This window comes from Schistocerca nitens, chromosome 1, assembly GCF_023898315.1.
Source record: "Schistocerca nitens isolate TAMUIC-IGC-003100 chromosome 1, iqSchNite1.1, whole genome shotgun sequence".
Classification (NCBI taxonomy): domain Eukaryota; kingdom Metazoa; phylum Arthropoda; class Insecta; order Orthoptera; family Acrididae; genus Schistocerca; species Schistocerca nitens.
Genome location: NC_064614.1, coordinates 344,103,077 through 344,125,486, shown reverse-complemented (window position 1 = coordinate 344,125,486; position 22,410 = coordinate 344,103,077). Strand labels below are relative to the sequence as shown.

General features: G+C 38.2%; 1 protein-coding gene across 2 annotated transcripts in view; it reads right to left on the bottom strand.

Annotated features, from left to right (window-relative positions):
- LOC126235638 (tetraspanin-6-like) overlaps positions 1 to 22,410 on the bottom strand; it is a 156,225-nt gene that overhangs the window by 46,494 nt on the left and 87,321 nt on the right. For both annotated transcript variants that reach the window (XM_049944355.1, XM_049944363.1), the window contains exon 4: positions 11,426 to 11,656. In XM_049944355.1, the coding sequence (XP_049800312.1) occupies positions 11,426 to 11,656 (231 nt within the window). The remainder of the gene's footprint in view (positions 1 to 11,425; positions 11,657 to 22,410) is intronic.

Here is a 22,410-nt window from a genome sequence, read left to right as displayed (position 1 = left end):
CTGATGAGACATGCACATGAACTATTAGGTTGTGTACATCCTGGGTGGATTATTATAAACTTGTTCATTTAAGTGTTCCCACAAATAAAAATCTTGTGGATTGAGGTCCAGGGAACATGGACACCAGAGTGTTGGAACTCCATAACCAATTCATTTCCCTGGAAACACTTTATTTAAATATTATACATTCATTCCAAAGTGTGGTGATCCACAATCATGCTGAAACTGTAGATGTCACAAAACAAAAAAGTGGAATGTTTTCTAATGTGTCAGGCAAAGTATTTCAAAGAAACATATGATACAGGGATGCATTCAGCTTGTCTGTCAGTAGGCAAGGGTCCAAAAGCACTCCTCCCATAATTCCAGCCCAAAGTTTTATGCCAAAGTGTTCTGAAGTCCACATTCTCAGGTGAGTTGTGGGTTCTGTTTCACCAATAATGACTGTTGTGGAAGTTAAAAATACCTTCATGAGTGAAGCTAAGTTTGTCAGTCCATATCACATGATTCATAAAATTCTTGTTATCTTCATCTTGGTGTAAAAGCTATTCACAAAGCTGTAATTTTTTAAGGTATTCTTCTGGCTGCTGGTATTTTGTTAAAATTAACGATATTGATGCAGTTCTTCACCATGCAACACTTCAACAATCAGTCTTTGAGATATCTGGAACTGTCTTGCAGTGTCACAGATACTTCACTGAGGTAACTAGTGAATGGTTTCAAGAATCATGTACTATCTTTGTGGAGTATGTTTAGTCCTTGGATGAACTCTGTCCATTAACTATGGACAAAAATTACAGATTTCTGAAGGCATTGCTCCAGGCGACAAAAATCATTCTCATCAGGATGGTGACTTTGAGGGTATCATGCAGAAAGTGGATGAACAGCAGCAGTAACAGCTTGGTTATCAGATACACCAAGCACCGAAAGCATATCGATGTATTCATCATTTTTTTTTTACTCTGTTGTGAAGTTGCCCTTAATGAACTTGACAGGACCGCTTGGTTGTGCACTGCATGCTTAGCAGATGCATGCATACAGTTTAATGGATTGCACTGTCATGTTGATAAACTGTTGCCTTGTGACTAAATAATATCCTGCTTATAAATGATAAAAACTAGGGAACAGACATCTAAAAAATTAAAAAGGAAGCTGACAAGTATTTAAACCATGGCTCCATGGTGGATGTGGATTTGATGTCCCAGCAGTCTAATGGGTGAGCTACAATGAATGGTATGGTAATGTGGGGTGATACAGATTCCTCTGTACATTCCAATGTGCTCCATGGTGTGATGGTGTTGCCAGCTTCTCGTTTTCATACACGTTTTCAAATTGTGTCCAATCTGATTTTGCTAGATAAACTTTTGACTTGAATCAGGATGAAGAATTGCATGCTAACCTCCAAGTGTGGCATACATCTCTTAGTGAAAACCCTGTCAAACTTCCTTCAGCAGTTCCTGGTATTAGCCAAAATATACAATCAGAAACCAAACCAGACGTCTTGAATTTATACATTTATTGACAAATAGGCAGACAGATAAATAAATAAACTCAGAAACACTTGCAGGTAAATCTGAAAATGTATGGACTTACACACAGCAGTATTTACTAGTGAAACAAAGATGTTTTAGTGAGACAAGTTATGGTTTCTGCAGCAGGATGCCCGGTGTTATGAAACTTTGTGGGCAATGCTCTTACCAACCAAGGGAGACTCACAATTCATTCCCTCCTCATTACTTCCAACTCTGCTTCTCTCCTACTTCCAAAAATTCACAGACATTCTCCTACATATCTCATAAGAATTGCACTCCTAGAAGAAAAGACATTGCAACAAAACAGCTTTGCCATCAAACCACATCCTATATTGTGGCTACACCATTTCTATGGAGAGACATGTTGACAGTAGTAAATAGGTGATGCCTGGATAGCTTATTCAGTAAGAATATTGTCCACAAAAGGCAACTTTCCATGTTAAAGTCTCAGTCCACTACATTGTTCTAACCTGCCAGGAAGTTTTAAGCTATGGTTATTAAGAAACTTCATTCGTACATGATGGCTGGACTGCAAATATGCCCCTCTTCAATCAATTATAGTTTGGTACACAGCTGTACAATGAGTGAAAAAGCATTAAAAACTGATTAAGTGGAAATCTTTATCCAAAATGATATAATATTCAAAAGTACTAATAATAGGTTGTTGCATAGGTGTAGTGTTTCTGTTTTGCATGTTGATATTCTGGTTTCCATGGGCTTGTTTATTGACTGTCTTTTTATTTGTAATTCACTGTTGATATTTGAGTTTATGTATTGTCATTTTGTCATTTGAAGATAGTGAGTGGAGCTGTGGCCACCAGAAAAGTGAGTGCCAAGAGGAGAAATTAAAACATTTCCATCTTATTCTTCTGTTTGTGTTCAATAGAGAGGTGACAGTGGTGGAAGCAGCCAGAAACATGTGTGGCATGTATGGGGATAATGTCATTGGACAGAGCATGACAAGAAAATGGTTTTCTTATTTCAAAGATGATCATTTGGCATTAATGACTCTCCACATTCAGGAGGAACTTCTAAATTTGACAAAGATCATTAAATGCATTAATCCACAGTGATCCACATCACTGTACTCAAAAACTGCAGATATGGTGAACTCTGATAATCCACCATCATGTGAAATTTTTGTGCAGTGGGGAAGGTTCATAACTCAGGTATATGGGTACCACATACCCTGAGCCAAAACCACAAAAATCAGCAGGTGGCCATATGTATGTCTCTGCTGGATTGTCATCAATCAGCTCGTGAACAATACCAACCATTCATATACCATATCATTACTGATGATGGGAAATGGGATCTTTGTGCTAACATAACAAAAAGAAATTAATTTTTGGACCCAAACAAAGCAACAACTTCCTGTGCAAAGACCACATGCATCCACAAAAGTTATGCATCTGGTGGAACAGCAACACTGAGGTGCAGTACGAATTGCTCCCCCAAAGTGTAAAGATCACTTCTGATATTTATTGTCAACAACTCAGACATCTTGTAGATACAGTCCAAGAACAATGACCAGGAAGATTGTGTGAAGTAATCTTACTCCATGATAATGGCCACCTGCATTCTTATATATATTTAAAAAAAAAAAAAAAAAAAAACAGGAGTCAGGTTGGATTCATTTGATCTAGCATGCCCTAGTTTTCATGTTTTACACTCTCTATCAAATAACCTTTAAGCAACATCCTCTCCCCATATGAAAATGCACCCCAAATGTGGCTGGACAAGCACTTTGCCTCAAAACTGTGATTTCTACAGTTGTAGTACTGAAAATTTACCCCAGCATTGGTAGACTGTTGTAAACAGTGAAGGAAAATATATTATTTATGGCTAAAAGTCTCTTTTGTATGTATCTGTTGTGTTTATTAAATTTATGAAAAATGCTACAAACTTAAGCACGAACCTAACACATGGAAATGATGGTCACACTTGTTGATTTAATAGGAATTGTTAAAAACACACAGTAAACTAAAATACACACAAGTGCTAAGGCTTTTGGATGATGACAGTGAGAAATACACAAAACTGTAGCCACTTTGCTGCTCAACAAGTTAAAGGCACTTTCTAAACTATTGTAGCAAAGATGAGCACCACACTAAAATTACATTGCTCTCATCTTAAAGAGTTTAAGCAGTGAAACTCTTCATATCTACACATTTCTGACCAGAATAGTATATAGGAAGAAAGGATAAAATTAAGTTCATTACTTGGGAATTCATTACTTGCCTATTCCATAAATAATTTACTTAAGCATTGTGAAGATTTAAAAAAGCCATTATACATAATACAATGACACTTTTTTACGATGATGAAGGTATGGAATATTACTCATGCAAAATATTTTCTCACAAAGTGTGAAGCAAGTTAGTATCAATGAAACTCATCATTCAACTATTACAAAAACACACCGACTATTCATTCTCAGATGATTAGATGTCTACACAATAGGCAAAACATATTTAGTGTAATGGAAGCAGTGAATTTTTCTTCCAGACTATAAGACATTAAAATTTCTAAACAATTCTTTGTCTCTGGCACTAAGGAAACTGGTTTTAGTAGACTACCCTTTTAAGTGTAATTGTGCCACTTATCAGTCATTTAACATTATTTAGATAGTGAACAAAAATTTATATACCATCATAATTTTTAATTTTTGAGTGAAAACCTGTAATAAAAATAATAAAAATCCTTTTTTCTGTTCTAAAATTATGAGTGCTGACATTTCTTTTGAATTTCTATAGTGGCAACCAATAATTTGAAAATTTTGAACACATACTTCTTAACATGAAGAAAGAAGAGACAGAAACTACTACATTTTTGTGACATTTGTGGATCTGGAGAAAAATTTCAACACTGCAAAGATAGATTGTAAGGAGTACCTGAGTCACTGTATTATGCCATATCCTGTATATAAATAAAATAGATGTTTCAGGCTCAACTTGACTGGCCTCTTGATATGAAACACTGCTCTGGATTTGCTTTTCTTTTTTGAATTGGTGTTGTTAATCTGTATTCATGAAAGGATATGTACCCTGTGCCATACAATGTGACATGACTAGCAAACTACTGATATAAATCTAAATCAAATAGCTTATCTGCAGAGAGAATCAGTGGAAGACTGAAGCAGCAAAAATACTTTAATGGCTCAATAATTAAGTACAACAGTTAAATAAATGACTAGAGAAAGTAGAAACATACACACAATAATATATAAAATTTGCAGATGTGCTCATAACAGAAATGAGAGCATTGTGATTCAGGACATAACAGAAAATTATTGCCAAACTTTCAGGGCACATTCCTTGATAAAGAAGAAGAAAATTATTTATGTTATATGGGAATCAGTCTGGAAATACTATTTCCATGTTAGAACTCACCTTTTACAACTTCTCATGGAAAATTCATCATGGTAAGCATACAAGAATTGAACATAACAGCATATAACTTGATACCATCTTGTTTATGAAATATTTAAAATGACCCCCATATTTCTGATACTTGCAAAAATTCTCCAGCACTCTGATTTTCTGATGTGCTGATGTATCCCTGGAGTATCACACATGGTTTTGCAGGCTTCTGCAATATGGAAAAAATGACATTCTGTTTCTTGTGCTGTGGTTCAGTACTCAAGAGCTCACAAATGCCCATAGAATACAGAGGCTAAGGAACTGATCCACTTGTTCCTTCCATCTGTCACAGAAACTGTTGTACAGAAGCAAATCAGCATAAACACTTAAAATGAGGAGGAACTTCATCATTTAAGAACTATGTGTTGGTTATAAAAATAAAAGTGGATTTTTCTAGCATTCAGGCAAAGTATTCTCTAAAAAACCTTTATAAGCTTGTTCATTAGGCTGGGTGGAAGAACAAGAAGGTCTATCAGCAAAACATTTGCCTGTGGCTTCACCAAAATCCTTTATTGGTGATTTGCTTCAGCAGTTGCATAAGGATTGTCTTCAGCCAATATCTGCTGTTATGAAAATTTAGAAGGTGATGGATGGTGATGGAGAGTGTTGTATGGGCACACGGCGGCAAGGTCTTCAGTGCCTGCTCAGTAACAGATTGAGACAGGTGTCAAGAAAATACTCAGAACAGTAAGATAAAACAGAACGCAAAACACAAATAACAAGGTTGGAAAAATATGTGCCTACCCACACCAAAATGTGGGACGAAGCATGCCGTCAGCAGTAAAACATGGACAACACAAGAAGAAAGTGGTAGAGGGAGCTAAAACAATGTAGCAGATGGAAGTGGCTGGCTGACCGCAAGGAAAAAAGGGAGGAGCCAGCCACTTTGCAATACACTAAAACCTCCAGCCTAAAAGTTTAGACCAGAGTCCAGACACATAACAAAACTTTAAAACCCTAGACACACACATCTCATCATTAGCTAAAACACAGGGCAGATCCCCAGCAACTTGTGCTTCTGCCCTTGCTTCACGGTATAAAATGCAGTCTGTTAAAATGTGCCAGACAGAGATGTGCACACCACAAGCATCACAAAATGGGGGATCCTCCCATCGAAATAGAAAGCTATGTGTGAGAGGACAGTGCCCAATCCTAAATACACAGCCACGGAAACATGATTGGCCGTGGGCTTCACATGGCGAGGCTTGAGCACAGTATCAAGGTCCATACCTTCTGGCACACACTCAACATACACTCCTAACACCAGACTTATGGATTTATGGACAACTCTGCAGGATTCATGGTATCAATTCCCTTCAGCACTACTTCAGACATTAGCCGACTCCATGCCACATCCTGTTGCATCACTTCTGAGTGCTCGCAGGGGCCCTGCACAAAGTTAGGCAGATGTATCAGTTTCTTTGGCTCTTCAGTGTAGAACTGTATGTCATAAAAGAAGATGAGAAAATGCAGCACCTGGGTGGCTTCATGGATTCTGTTGTTGATCAAACAGATGACAGTTCCAGAACTGAAATATGTTTCTCAAGATCGGATAAGGAAGGAGCTAAGAGATTACCAGACAACTGACTGTAAATACCATCAGTGGCTTCAGTATTCAACAATACGGCAAAATCCATGTGCTAAGCTTTAACGTCACACACAGTTCGCTCAGAAAAATTACCTTGTATTTAAGTTAGGAATTTTTGTCACTTTTGTTTCTAATTAGAATATACTATGTTAGGTGAGAATGAGACATTCTATGCTTTCCGTCTGGTCACCTAAGTAGTGCTGCAATTTTGCCAAATATTATTTCATTCTCTTTAAAAATTAAATGATTTTTGAAGCTATATTGTTTCTTTGCTTGTCTCCTTTTACGTCTGAACTGCAACTGCTCAATATTTGCAGGTTAGCTGGACCAGCTGGCTGGCCAGTGCTGACCAAGTTAAATGCACCGGTAAAGCTGTTGTCCTGCAGCTCAGTTTCACAAGGCTCATCCAGTGCCTTTCGCCCCGTGGGACTTCCTACACACAGAGCTGAATCGCCTCGAGGAGGCAGGAGTTCTGAAACTGGCCCACCATAGTCACTGGGCTTCGCCTATTGTCAGCCTCGAAAAACTGAATGGGTCCCTCTGAGTACATGGAAATTTTAAGGCCACCATCAATGCCCAGTCTGTCGTTGACTCTGACACTATACCAAAGTCGATGATTTTCAGTCCAAGTTGGTGGGTGGGAAGATCATCGCCAAGATTGATCTTAGGGAAGCATACCTCCAGCTGCCAGTCAGAGCTCCCTCTCAAGTGCTCATCATCATCAGTACTCCCTTTGGGCTCTTCCAGTACAACTGCCTGTCCTTTGGGATCACCAGCACTCCAGCCATCTTTGAAAGCGTTTTGAAGTCTGTGACTAAGGATGTCCCTGACACAGACAATTACTTAGACGACATCTTAGTCACAGGGATATCGGTCTCGGACTTAGCACAGAATCTTTGGCGACTTTTCGAGGTTTTGCAGGCTTAGGAGTCATAGTGCAACAGGCCAAAATGTCAATTCTTTGTGCCACAAGTGACCTATCTCGGCCATGTTTTGAGCACCGCAGGCATTCGCCCAACACCACAATATCTCAAGGCCATTCAGCAGCTCCTGACGCTGACAAATGTCTCCAAGCTCAAATCCGTCTTGGGTCAACTCAACTACTATCGGCGTTTCATCCCACATGCTGCAGCTCTGGTGGAGCCTCTGCATCACCTGATTTGCAAGAATGTTCCCTGGATCTAATCACTGGAATGTGATCGCGCTTTCCAGCATCTAAAATCTGCTCTTCTTGCTCCACTACGCCTCATCCCATAGGACTCTGCTGAGACTCTTATTTTGGCCACTGATGCGTCAGATTATGGGCTTGGGGCTGTGTTGTCTCATATCGTTTATGGTGTGAGCACCCAGTGGCTTTCGCCTCGAAAATCCTATTACATGCACAGCGCAACTACAGCCACATCAAGAAGGAGGCCTTACCCATTGTATTTGGGTTCAAGAAGTTCCACGTCTTTATCTATGGCTGCTGGTTCATGATCTACATGGATCACAAGCCGTTCGTCTCTGTGTTCAGCACCACATCCACCATCCCTACCCAGACCACTTGCTGCCTGCAGTGCTGGGCATTGTTCCTTGGAGGGTACACCTACAACATCCATTAGGCCACAGTTTTCCATGCCAACATCAGTCTTCTTTCTCAGTTCCTGTGGGGGTGGATTCCAACTTTGATGCTGATCTGGTTGCTTGTTTTCACCTGGATGACGTGGCCACCTCCACCATTGCTTTGATGCCACTGAACACCTAGCTTGTTGTAGAGCACAAGGCCTCAGACTCAGTTCTCCAGACAGTTCTGTGCTATGCTCAACTTGGGTGGCTCTCTGATCATCATCAGGTGTCAGACCCAGGGGTTCAGGCTTACTGGCCTCGCTGAAAGGATTTTTCCATCCGTGATGATGTTCTTCTTCTCTCAGGGGACACTGATCATTGTTGTCTCGTGATACCATCCTCCTTCAATCAGTGGGTCATCACGCTCCTATATGTCGGGCACTGGGGGATCATCCTGGTGAAGTGCCTCACCCACCAACATGTCTGTTGTCAGGGAGTGGACAGTGAAGTCACCCACATGGTGGGTTCCTGCCCCTCCTGTCAGCGTCAAAGTTGGTGCCACCAGGCCATCTGCTTGTGTGGCCTCTGGCTGCTGCACTGTGATCTTGGCTCCATCTGGATTTTGTGGGTCCATTCCTAGGGTCCTACTGGCTCATTTTGGTGGATGCTGATAGTGGTTTTCCATATGTTGCACGCATGTCCTCAACAACTGCCAATCACACCATTCAAGCTCTCTCTCGTATTTTCACCATCGAGGATCTACCAGAGGCTATTGCAATGGACAATGCCTCACAGTTCACGTTGGCAAAGTTTACTTCCTTCTGTACAAGGTCAGGCATCCAGCTGCTCCATATGGCGCCATTCCATCCCACATACAATGAGTTGGCTGAAAGGTTTGTCCACACGTTTAAATTACAGATGGCCAAACTGTATCAGCATCATTCCCAGGCAACTCCCCTCGACCCTTTTCTACCTGCTTATCATTCTTCTGGTCACAATGCATCCTCAATGACAGTTCCTTCTGTTGGAAGCACTTCAACCACCTACAGTACCTTCATGGGCTGGGCCTGGCACTGCCATTGTCTCTGGCACCATTCCATCGGTCTGAGGTCTTCCATAAGGCTGGGGGCCCATTGGACATCCCTTTGCCACCACCACCTTTGCAGCTTCTGCCATCGCAGCCACCATCATTGCAGCCACCACTGTTGCAGTCACCACCGTAGCAGCCACCACCGTCGCAGCTGCCAACATTGCTGCTGCTGCTGCCACCACTGCCACCGCTGCTGCCACCACTGCTGCCACCGCTGCTGCCACCGCCACTGCTTTCACAGAGTCCCCCTGGGCAGGTCCCTTGCCTATGGATGTCGATGAGGCTCCCCCTGCCAACCAGCACCTCTGTCACCTCTCATGGTCTCGTTCCACGAGCAGAACCTGGGACCGATGTCGAGATGTGCCTCTGCCTCTGCTCATGGAATGTTGGGGGGGAGGACTGTTGCAGTCATCACAGACATCTACTTCAGTGGCAACAATGCAGACCGACAAGCGATGTGGATTGCTGACTCCACTGTGAAGACTGGCTGATGTAGAATGTAGACAAGCAAGTTCCACAGTTGACAACAAACATGTAGATGTGGCTAATGTCCATCAAAGGGCATCAACCATCAGCAGAGGAAGGGGGCACATGTGTGTGCAAATAGTCCCGGAAATATCCTGTCCGGGGCTACATAAGCTGGCCCCAACCGTTCAGCAGACAGTTCTCGACTCACTAAGTGTGAAGAAGATTGGCTGGTCCAGTGGTGTGCCACTTTGACCACCCTCTCTTCCACAACGATTGTGATAGGTTGCTTCCATCATATTAGGCTATCTACCAGCTGCCAACAGCTGACTTCAACAGGGACTGTTGTATGGGTATAGAGTCATAGGGAACTCTGATTATAGGAATTAGTTGTTATCTGCTTGATCTGCAGAAGGGATCCTTATTGTTTTTTGGTTCTGAGAGTGTGTTATGTTGGTGGTTTGTTGTAGTTTCCTTAAAAATGTTGGCAAAACGAGTTGGTTCTTGCTCTGTAGATTTAGCAGTATTAGTGTGCCCTGAAATCTCATTGCATACTCAAGGACACAAAGTTGCCAGGGTCATAATGATTGCCACTAAATTTTGACCTGTTTGAAGAGACTGCTGGGGCTTCACAGCTACTGACAGATAACTTCGGTCATTCCATAATGCCAAGTATCAACCACGACGCCACCTATTCTGAATGAGGTCTCTCCCCATGGATAGAATCCAGCCAGAGCAAAGGCCACCTGGCATGATGGCCAATACCCAGAGTCCCAGTGTCCTCAAATGGACAAGTAGTTGTCAGTGGGCCTTCACCACACTGGTAACTGACAACCTCCCCTCCCCACTTGGACTGGCTATGATGACCTTCCCCACACAGCACCCACAATCTGCAATAAAATTTAAGAAAGGTGTAGTGGAGGTCTAAAAAAGATGTAGTGACCAACCATGATTTAACAGAAATATGTGCGTAAAATAAGGGGAATGAAGTTGCAGAAGCCAGAATCAACATTCTATGATCAAGCTAGATTGTCAGCAGGGAATCAGTTCTAGAGATTAAATCAGGGAAGTGACTTAGTCCAAGAGTAAAACTGCAGCACAGGAAAGGAAGAAGTACTGCAGTGGCTTGAGGCCCCATGTTTGCCACACATGTATTCCCGAATGAGTTGTGAGTTCCCTGGAGGCCATCTTCTTACAGAGACACCTTTGTTCCTGAAATCTTTCCCATAACAAACTTGAGTGGTATTTTCATAATAACATACTAATATATACATCAAACAGGCATAATCTGACTCTGCAGTTGTGTAAGCCAACACCTCAGTTACACTGCACTGAAAACCAAGTCCATAATGGAAACTAATGAACTGTCCCATACTTAATAAGTGAATCATAGTTGATTTGAAGGACGTGATGCTGGTATAAGTAATCCAATGAAATAAGTAGCACAAGCAATGATATGAATCACAAGAAAACATCGTCCTCCATGAAATTAAACACATTACATTGGTGTAAGGAAAATTGCATTCTGAACATTCCATATCAGAAGGATTTTCATGTGGTAAGCTGTTACCTTCTGTTCCTGTGTCCTCCCCATGATTAATGTACTGAGAAGACATGTAGAAAATGAATTCTATCAGATAAATATACATTTCTGTTCTTATGTCTGTATTACATATTTTCTTCTTCCTTTTGTAAGAAATGTGCCCTGAAATTTTGGCTACATGTTTCTTGTTATACCCTGCATTTTAAACCTTTGAACTGAGAAATTGAAACTCAAAAAAATTACCTGTGTTATCTGAACACCAAGCATCAGTATCAGAAGAACTGAAATAATTTCATGCTCCAGCAATGCCTCGAGTCTGCTCAGGCATCCATATGGAGTTACAGTGAAAAAGTCTTCAGGTATTCTGCAGCGACTTTCTGTTATTCCAGGATTCCTTTTTGGACAACATGATGCTGGAATAAATCCAGTGATGTTGAACCAGTCACCTGCATCAATTTTACCACAGCAGTCCAGCTGCAAATATGTTTATTATCTGTAGCAATGTATAACATCAAAAAACAAGAAAATAAATTGTTTGTGGAACTTAAGGAAAGAACAAAATTACAGAAACAAAGAAAATAAAACTCTCCAAGTAAACATCAAAACTAAACATAAGATTTTACACAATTAATTAAATTATGATCCCCATTAAAAGTTCAAAAATTCCTTTAACATTTATTTTTATCTGTTTCCAGAAGCTGATCATTTTCACAGTCTGGATTCTCAACATATTGAAAAAATTAATTTAATTTTTATCAAGCTAGAAATATACAAATTTCATTGTTGCTAGTAATACTGACCCGCAAAAATTATTTGCTTAGTTTATTTGTAAAAACAAAAACAAATTGAGGAACAAATAGATATATTTTTTGATTGCTTAAGTTATAAATAAGAGTATAAATATGAATGTGACAAGAATGTTACTTTCTTCCTTCCTTCCATCTTTCCTTCCTTTCCAGTGGTCTTTATTCAGCTTTATTCAGCCAATTCTGGCTAAGGACTGGTATAGTACTTCTTCAAATATGCTGGGAGCCACCCACACCCATATACAGGCTATTATTACGACGAGGTTACCATTCTCTGCTGATAAGGAATCTGTGTAACGCTTCATGCAACTTGTGTAATTGCATGGTCAAATGTGATAGTGCTTTTCAAAGTGTTTGGGCACCATGCATCTGAGACAGGTCATGGGAATCAGACTGGTACTTTAATTAGGCTGATCTGATATGAGGCCAGTGTGCCTCCTTGTGTCCCAGAACTGGGCATTTTAATGCATTCAGCTATCTAGGTGAGTAATGTTACTTATATACTTATGTATTAATTTATGTTCAAATCACATAACTGTAAACCATAGTTAACAGAAAAATAAACAGAAGACACTATGTTAAAACTGACTGATGTTTCCAACTTCTGTGTTGTTTCTTAAGTATCTATCACAAGACGACAATCTGTTTAATTTACCTTTCTTTTGGGATTTAAGTCCTCAGACTACTTTTCTTGTAACTTATCATATCATTCCTTTTGACAGTATTTTGTGTGAGCAGAAGGTTTGATAGGCTGGACTGTACATTCCCACTACAGATACAGCTGTAACTGCCTGTGTAAAGCACTTCATGACTCACAGCAAGGTAAGGTCACATGATCACAGCTCAGGTTGAGGAAGTCATTTTCTCTTTCTTTTTTTTCATCTACTACTACTGAATTTTTGTATATTTTCTAAATTTATAGTGAATCAAAGAGAAGATCACTATTTTGTTCAAATCCATGCACTACATGCATCTTTTACCACCATTTGTATGATGATGTAACTAGTCAGAGCCATTGGTTTTCCACATATATTTGTGCTTAAATATGTAGGTTACCTGTCATAGGACTTGGACTGATGTAAGTACTAGCTGGCATGCATAACTGTTACTGCCAAAATCTGGGAATAGCCTGATCAATCCAAATGCATGTACTGTAATCGCCCCACTGGAATGTTGTATTTGTAGAGTTCTGGGCTAGCATGCCTGCCAGTTTTGCAGCATTGACATGCAATACAGGTGCAGATCCAGTGTGTACAGTTGAGGTTAATGTCCAGCCAAACAAAGCTGATGATTATCAAATATGAGTCTTCTCATTTGAGATGAAACCAGTGGTCTGTAGGGGAAAAGCTGAGTGCTGGAGGGGACGTGCCATTCTAAACTGAAGCCTACCTTCACATTTTTTGTACATATTAAGTGAGGCCCCACCACGTCCAAACTTGCATAATGTCACTCAAAACAATCTACTCTCAGCTCTGCTTTGGTTAGTATCCAAAAAGAATTTTGCTGAAAATGCAATGATTTACTTTCACTTACCTTGTTAACCATTTGTAACTTTCAGAGAATCATAATAAGTGGTCAATTTTGAGTAAAACCTACACATTTACCAAGCTAAATTTTACTTTTCTTTTGACAAAACATAGTGGAGTTTACACAGTCTCACATCACTAGCACATTGTACAGACACAATTGCAAAAGAATTCTGAAACAGCAGTTTATTAAGTTTGTTAAGTGAGGAACTGAGGAAAAGCAAGTAGCTTATGAAAAAGCACATCCTTGATACAAAATAAATGTATAATGTCTTCCCTTTTGTTTTTCCAAAACCGGTAGCATTTCTTATTTCACCAGCTGTCGATGGACTTTAAAAATTACAATGTGTCATCAAAAAACTCTGTATTTAGTTGAATAACACAGTAGATAATGAAGTTTTGTGTAATAATCATATGGAAAAATACTCTCCTCTTTGCATGCTATCATTTGCCAAAATCTTGTTTTGATATCTCAAACTGTTTATGGAATATGAGGACTGTTCTGGATATTTCACTTTAGCTTTATCAGGTGCAGTGCAATTGCAAATGAGTGTGGTACATGAGATCAATTTTCTTGAGATTGGTGGCAGATAGATACTTCCACCCAAGTCTAAAGAAAAATTCAGTTTATTAGCTACATTTGCTACATAGCAACATATTATGTAATGTGCGCCAAATGTAAAGTCATAGCAAACTCTATTTTTCATTGTAAACTTTTTCACATTTCACCCAGTGCTTTACTTCAAACATAAATATCACAATAACTATGACCATTAACAAAATGGTGTTCACATTGTCATGAACCCGGCATATAAAGCTATAAGTAAGGAAAAAATGAATTTTTTTACTGAATAGTTTCTGTAAAATCATTTGAGAAAGACTGCAGGGCATGTACCTCACTTCTGTCATCACAAACTGGCTGTTAGGTGCCAAACACTGTCAGCCTCCCCTTCCTAACAAACAAATGAATTCCCCCAGCACTTTGGACGAAAACTGGTCACTGCGCATCAGCCACCATATCCTGTGTGGACTCTACACTGCTAACAGCTCTCTGTCAAATGCAGATCATATCTGCTGTGACTCTGTCAGGCTTTGAGCAAAAAACCATATCAGGTGTTGGACCCCATCTACTAACTGCTGCAGCACTGTGCCTACAGCTTTGTCACTCATGTCAGTGATGATAGACATTGGAGTGTTGCATACAGGGTGTACTAAAGTCACAGCCTGTGGGAGGGACAGTTTGAAGTTAAGAAAGGCCTTGAGCATTTCTGAAGTCCACATCAGCAGTTTGTTACTGAGCTTCATTTTTTCTGCCAATGCATCTGTTAGTGGTGCTCGGAGTGCTCCTACCTGCAACAGGAGTCACCTAAAATTTCATAATTTGGTGGACTGGGAAGAGCTTGAAACACTGCTGTTTTTTCTGTGGCTGGGTGGATCCCAGATGCATTAACTGTGTGCACTGGAAATGTGACTTCCCCTGGTATAGTTGCCATTTGTGCTTATTTATTTTCCTTCCATGATGATCAGGGGTATGCAACACCGAATAAAGAGGACATCCATTAATTACAAGAGCTCAAAATGGGGGGAAGAGTCTGGCAAAATCTCACCAAATCTCATTTAAAGGACTGGGGGCTGTAACAGGACATCCTTCTCTAGCATTACTTTTCCTCAACCGTAGTTGGCGATACCAGTCTCATTTTTGAATTTTGGACATATAGATATTGTCTCAGTTGCTTTCTGAAAACTCTCATATAATTTTATACACAGTATGTTATATTTCAAGCGAAAATTTATGAAAAGGAATTATTTTATAAAATAAGTGCTAGTTTTGAATGTAAAGCTAAAATTATTTTTGTAGAATCATTTGAAATTATGAATTATTTGCACACTTAAAATTTACATTATCAATTATGCAATCCTGTACTGTTTACTATGTTTATTGCTGGATTCATTTATGAAATAATAATCGAAATTAATAATATAATGAAAACTAGTAGGAATTCAATTGTCAAGAAAAATTGTAAACCAACTGGAATATTGTTATCTCCATAGAGTGTGAGAGTTGTGAGCTTGCCTCTGATGTGATCAGATGTATTTTTGTATAATAGGTGCGAACAATGTAATTTCGGCTTTGTTAATGTGAAAAATCAAAATTCTGTACGATATACTAAAAGGTGAGAAAATCAGTGGAAAATATATTTATGTAAAAAAAAAATCTGCAACAACAATCTTCCAATTTCCTTAGTTCAAACCAACCATGAGAACATGATGTTAGATTTTCAGCTTCAAGAAACAGATCCCTAGACAAGAAAAATAGAGCCATCTCAACATGACAAACTAAGTAAACTTGAAAGTTTATTGTAATATTTGCTACTCTCAAATCTTCATAAAAGATCTTGTTTATTAATTATGTGGACTGAGCACTGTTTAATGTGGTAATGTGGACAGTAGATGGAGAAGGAAGGAGAGGGAAGATTACAGGGACAACAAAGGGAAGGGGGGGGGGGGCAATGAAAATCTCATCTCAACTTTTTAATTCAGAAAATGCACATTATTATAATGGATAACATTTTGTTATATAATTATCATCAGTACAGACAATACTAAAGTGTCCACCAATCTTCATGGCCTCTCTAAACTGAGCTGAAAACTTTACATGTGTGCATATGTGGGATTCCCTGATTTGAAATGAATGTCACATCAGTGTTCTCTGCCACACTGGTCAAAATAATTGCAACGCATATAAAGGTCATGTTACTGTGATCAACATGAATTTGTATCAAAACTGTTACAATATGTATGTTAAGCAGCATGTAGACAAGTCAAAACACATGTGCGAACAAGAAGGTAATTGCTTGTGGGTGAAGCTAAACAGACAAGAATTCTCTTTGTGATCATATAAAACAAATGACTGAAAAGTTATGTAATCTTATGGTCCAAAGGAAGATACAAACCATGTTGTATTTTGTGTGCAGTGTAAGTGAAGGTTCAATAACATTTTATGTATATAATACACAAATAAAAGGCAATGTTTCCGGGAGCCATCAAAATGGTTAATACTATTTTTGTAGAGTCTTTTTATACACCTGTCTCTGTTTCTCTGTCTGTCTGAATGCCACTCAGGGTTGGTATATTTAAAATAAAGTATTTTTAATTAGATGTCACAAATACTGTTTAATGTACTTCATAGATAAAACAAAATTTTAGTAAAGTGTTTTAAACGATGTTTCAAACAAATCTTAAAGAATTCTTTTTTACCTGACTACAGGGTAAACCTTGGATGATCGGGGGGTGGAGGGGGGGGGGGTTTCTCCATTCTCCACCACGTCTATCAAATCACACTAAGGGGCTAAGGGGGGGAAGGTCAGGGAGTTCAAGCTTGAAAGAAAATCTCCCACATAATTAATTTACACTCCCAAAGGTGTATCATGTGATATGCTGGATCTGCTGAAAATCTCAAAATATCATAGCGATCTGGATTACAAATAGGAAGATATCTTTAAAAATTCATCAATTAAACACTGCCACATCAGTGCTGAAATTTTGAGCCCATGAGGTATGAAGAGGTACCCATACAACTAAAACAGAATAAGAACAGCTGTCTTAGGAATGTTACCCAGTGTCATAGAGCTCTGATGATAAGCCTTCTTGCAGTTGATTACACTAAAGACAGATATCCCTGTCAAAATGTTAGAAAAATCCAGAATGTTCAGAACTGGAAACCTGTCTGGAACTGTTTGTACATTTAATGAACGATAGTTCCAACATATGCAATGAGAGCTATCCATTTTTGGGAAAAAAATGTGTTAGAAGGGCCCATGCACTTTCTGATGGTCTCATAATCCCTGAATCGAGAAAATCATCCATAATATTCTTTGCTATACACAGTCTATCTGGCACTAGGTACCAAAGCTTATAATGAACAAGTGGCCCAGCATTGTAATGATACAGTACACTGTCTCATCATTCACACCATACTTAGCTGAACATTCACACTGCTCTGTGGTGTCACTTGTCACATGCATGTAAGTGGTAAGTACACTTAAAATATCAGGCTAATGACTAACCTCAATCCTCTAATTTTTATAGGAAACCCATGGAGGCAACTGAGTTTAAAATTGAATCCACTGGGTGGACTGGTGTTGTAGTGATTATTATTGTAGAAGGTGCTGTTGTACATTTCATTGATGACACTTATGTTGTTATGGTAAATGTGTGAAGTGGTCCTGAGTTTTGCAAGGTCCCTTTGTATATTGTATGGGCACATTGGTACCAATTCTCTCAGCAAATAAGACTTGTTGGAATTACTAGTGTCTTAGGTGTTGTAGCACTGCCGTTTTCATTGTTTAAAATTTTCCAGTCGTTGGGGGTGCCCATAGAAAGTCACTGATGATTTGAGCATGACTGGAGAGTTCACACAGTAGGGCTTGTACTGAAGGAAGTACTAGGTGATATTAGCAGTGAATAACACTTTTATTGCAGTTAGGTCCAACCAGTATAATTGTGAGCATCTGATCTCAAAGGCATACAAAACGAGCCTGAAAGACTGTTAAAGGTACCACACCCACCAGTGTTCTTTTGTTCTACTATCCTACATTGTCTGTATTCACTCTTTCTTATTGTTCTGTAATAGATTGCTTCATGGTTTTAGTAATCACAATTTAGTCTTTCAGTAAAAGATTGCAGATTGTTTTCATTGGTCCTGTTATTTACAAACCAGCTTATGCACAAGACACTGGACAAGTCAGTTTATTAATGAACACGTCAAAATGTTTTCTTTGCATATGTAATTATGACTACAAGTAATACAGTTTTCATATGATAAGTATTTATACAGCACACTTCATAAATTTAAATATTTTTCAATTGAGTAAAAGTAGTGATGTAAATAAAAATGGTTCAAATGACTCTGGGCACTATGGGACTTAACATCTATGGTCATCAGTCCCCTAGAACTAAGAACTACTTAAACCTAACTAACCTAAGGACATCACACACATCCATGCCCGAGGCAGGATTCGAACCTGCGACCGTAGCAGTCGCGCAGCTCTGGACTGAGCGCCTAGAACCGCTAGACCACCACGGCCGGCGATGTTGTAAATATGACTTGAAGCATTTTGCAAAGGTTTTGAACAGAGTAATTGCTTTTATGTTTTTAAGAAGTTTGTTATAAAGCTTAACTCCCATGTGGAAAGTATCATTTTATCAAAGGGATGTACTGATTTTGGTCAGATGTAAGTTTTTGTTTTGTTTAGTAAATTGATCATGAGTATCACATTTCTTTTTGCATATGTATTATATTTATTGTAAAGAATATAATGATTTCGATAATGTAGATACATGGTAAAGGAGAAATACCATAGATCTGCAACAAAGGTATATGTGAGTCTCTAGATTTCCATCCAAACATGATCCTAATGGCCTTTTTTCTGTTTGAAAGGGCTGGCAGCTACTTTAGAATTTCTCCAGAAAATGACAACACATTTAAATTGAGAATAAAGGTAGGCATGATACATGTTTATTACTGTTAACTCACTACAGCAGCGTCTTAGAGAGCAAAGAAGGTAGCATGTCTCGCTCAGTTTTGCAATAACGCATTTAATACTTTTATTCCATGTTATATTGCTTTGCTGTCATAGTCCTAGGATTTTTGTTTCCATGCTGTTACCAACTGGTTCATCATTTAAAGAAACAAGTTATATAACCATAACATTGTCTACAGCACTTTGAAATTTAAGTGCAACAGATTTGTTTAGTGTTTATTACAAGTTAATTATTCTCTGTCCAATTACTCAGTTGCTTTGTGAGTGCATATATTATTTGTGTAATTCTTCCTTACTTTCCCCTTTAGTAGAGTTGTGATGCCATTTGCAAATATGATCCTTTTATGTGCATACACATTTAAGCTTAGATTGTTTGTGTTGAGAAGGAACTGAAGAGGATTCAATGCTGATCTTTGGGTTACATCCAATTCAATTGGTTTATAATAAACAAGGGTTCAGAGACAGTGACATATACATACAATTTTGTGCAGCCCACATGTGACAGGTGTTGGCTCATTCATCTTCTCATTTATGTTTTGTAAATTGCTTTTTGAAGGTAACCTTCCAGAGTTGTACAATTAACCAAGGTATTTAGTAAGAAAGAGGACTGTGTACTGTATATTGTATCATGAAGGTGACTTCTGGAGTCGTATTACAAATGAATACATTCATTAATAAAAAGAAACGTTGATACGAAGAAAATCTGTACATTTAGGTATCACCATATATTTTTGTTAGATGTATCATAGTAATATTAATTGGAGTATCACTAGCTTAAAAAAATTCTAGTTACATCTATATTAAATAGATGTTGTTCACATCCTTCAAAATGCTTCATATTTACAATACAACATTGATGTATATTCAAGAGTAAAAGGTGTTTCTGCACACAGTCAAAGTAGTATGCTATTTTCAGCATTTTATTTTATAAAATAACAGTGATATGTGGGGCATCATATGAGACCTGTTTCTATATATATGCTCTGTTTTTGCATTATACTATTTGACAATGGCCATGCAGCTGAAAATTCAATTGTGAGTTACACAAATAAATAATTTTACAAAGGTGACCAAGATCTGATTTACAGTATTTTACACAGTTGTGAAATCAAACACTCAAGTGAATTTTTTTGGTAACTACATATCTCGGGTAATGTGTACACTATGTCATTTCACATTGCAAATGATGATGTATGGAACATGATACCTGAATAAATGTATGAATCAACACAAGATTTCAATACTTAAAAGATACAGTTTCTGAGGCTGAACAACCGTTACTGTCTAGAGAGCTAATGATTTTTATTTATTAATTATTTCATTGAGACTTATGACCTTTCGAAATAAAATAATCATTTTTAAGTAAATATAATACAGCTTTTCTCTGAACGTTTATTTCAAATTATTTGCTTTTTCACCACTGTGGAGTAGCAACAAAACATCTCGTTCTGTTTTGTTCCTACTTCATAGTTACTGAAGTCTAATTTTACTAATTGATTTATTGATTTTTTATAATCAAGTAAAGTGTCAGGCATTAATAAATATCGTATCTACCAGGTAGTAGTGATGTTTACAGGTCAGGACTCCACAGCACTCATTAGCAGTGTAAAGAGTAAATTATGTTTCAGAACACAGCTGATCTGTGACTCAGACATGGTTGTCATATTAGTTCTATACTACCGGAGCTATGATAGTTATTTAACCTTGGTTTACGCTTATTTTTCAATACAACTGTTAATATTCAAAGAAATCTCAACCATAGTTAAAACTGACTCTCTAACTCGAAAAAAGATGTTTTGTATGTTAGAGTGGATTTTCGTTTTTTATTTGGTGACTTTAAGTATGTTATTTCATAATTTATATTAAAAGGTAGCTTATTGTTTTTTTTTTTAATTTTTAATTTTTATCATGATGGCACATAAAAGGTAAGTAGGCATGTGCTGAGGTATAGCACATTACACCATGCCTATTGAGATCAGAAAGCAGCCAATAGGCATGCAGTATGAGTCAAATATAGGACATGTGGCATCAGATGCCTGAGTGTATACAGTTTCTATATGATCTCATAGAGACACTACCTCATATACACTGTTTGAGTTGTAGACAAAATACTATCATTTTTATTTGCAATTCTGTTTGTTTAATTTTATAATTGTTTATTAATTACTATTTTAATTGGGCTTAGTTATGAGAATGAATGAAGGTGCAAATGCGAAATAATGTTTTATGTAAACTTTTTATACTATAAATTGAAGTTCCTGGTCTCATGAGGAATGTTCGAAAACAATGTGTGTTAGTCATTTGTACCACAGATTTTGTTATGAACCATTTTGTCAGTTTATGGTACATGGGGAAATGAGATCATGATTTTGGTAAAATAGTTTCGCAAGACGGAGTTAATTTTATATTCCTGCATTTTCAAAATTTATTTTTGTTAATTTACTGTTCAGATTCAGTGACAAATTGTGACTGGTTCTGCATATAAGTACAGGATGTAGTGGGATTGATGCTGCTTTCTGACTGGCTCTGATGTTTCTCTGACAATCAGAAATTAGCATATTCACGCACATTTTGGGAATTAGAAACGTTTTTTGTGTAGAGAGATGAGTAGAGCTGGGGCTTGGATGTCACAGTGTTCAGGCCTAGTGATTGGTGCTCTGATGAAATTTATTAATGTTGTGATTTTTCAGCACCAAAATGTTTGAGAAGTGTCGTAAAGTCTGGAAGAGAGTTCAAATTGCACAGAGTGAAATTCAGGACTTTTGGTGACATCTTAAGTAACAAAATTCCATATGACGCATTGCTTACTCACAAATGTGAACATCTTGTTACTTGAGACTGATTATAGTAACATTTGAGCGAGATATTCTAAAAGAAAATTGTGAGCTGTGCTTGGGTAGCTTGCCCACGAAAGGCAAAGGTCCAGAGTTCAAGTCTCGGCCCGGCACACAGTTTTAATCTGCCATGAAGTTTCAGAAATGATCAGTTTGTAAACGTTATGTGAAGGATAGCTAATAATTATTGAAAACTAGCTATGGTTATGAAAGATGTTTGTATGCGGACTTTTCAGACTTTGTATTCTTAGAGTAAGGCTTTGTAGTGACTGGTGCGTGCAAGCTCACTGTAATAGTGTGAAATTTATGCACATAAATACTTTCATTTAACTGTTAGTTTTTCGTTATGAGGTGTACAGCTGTTTTTTCTGTAACCTTTTTCTGGCTGAGAACTGCATTTCAGTAACTTCAAGAAAGTGTGCATGTAAGAAGAGATTCACCACAAGTTGAGTGGAACTATGTTCGTGGCACCACCACATTTCTCTGCTGCAGTGCCCTTCTACTTTTTTTGGAATATTT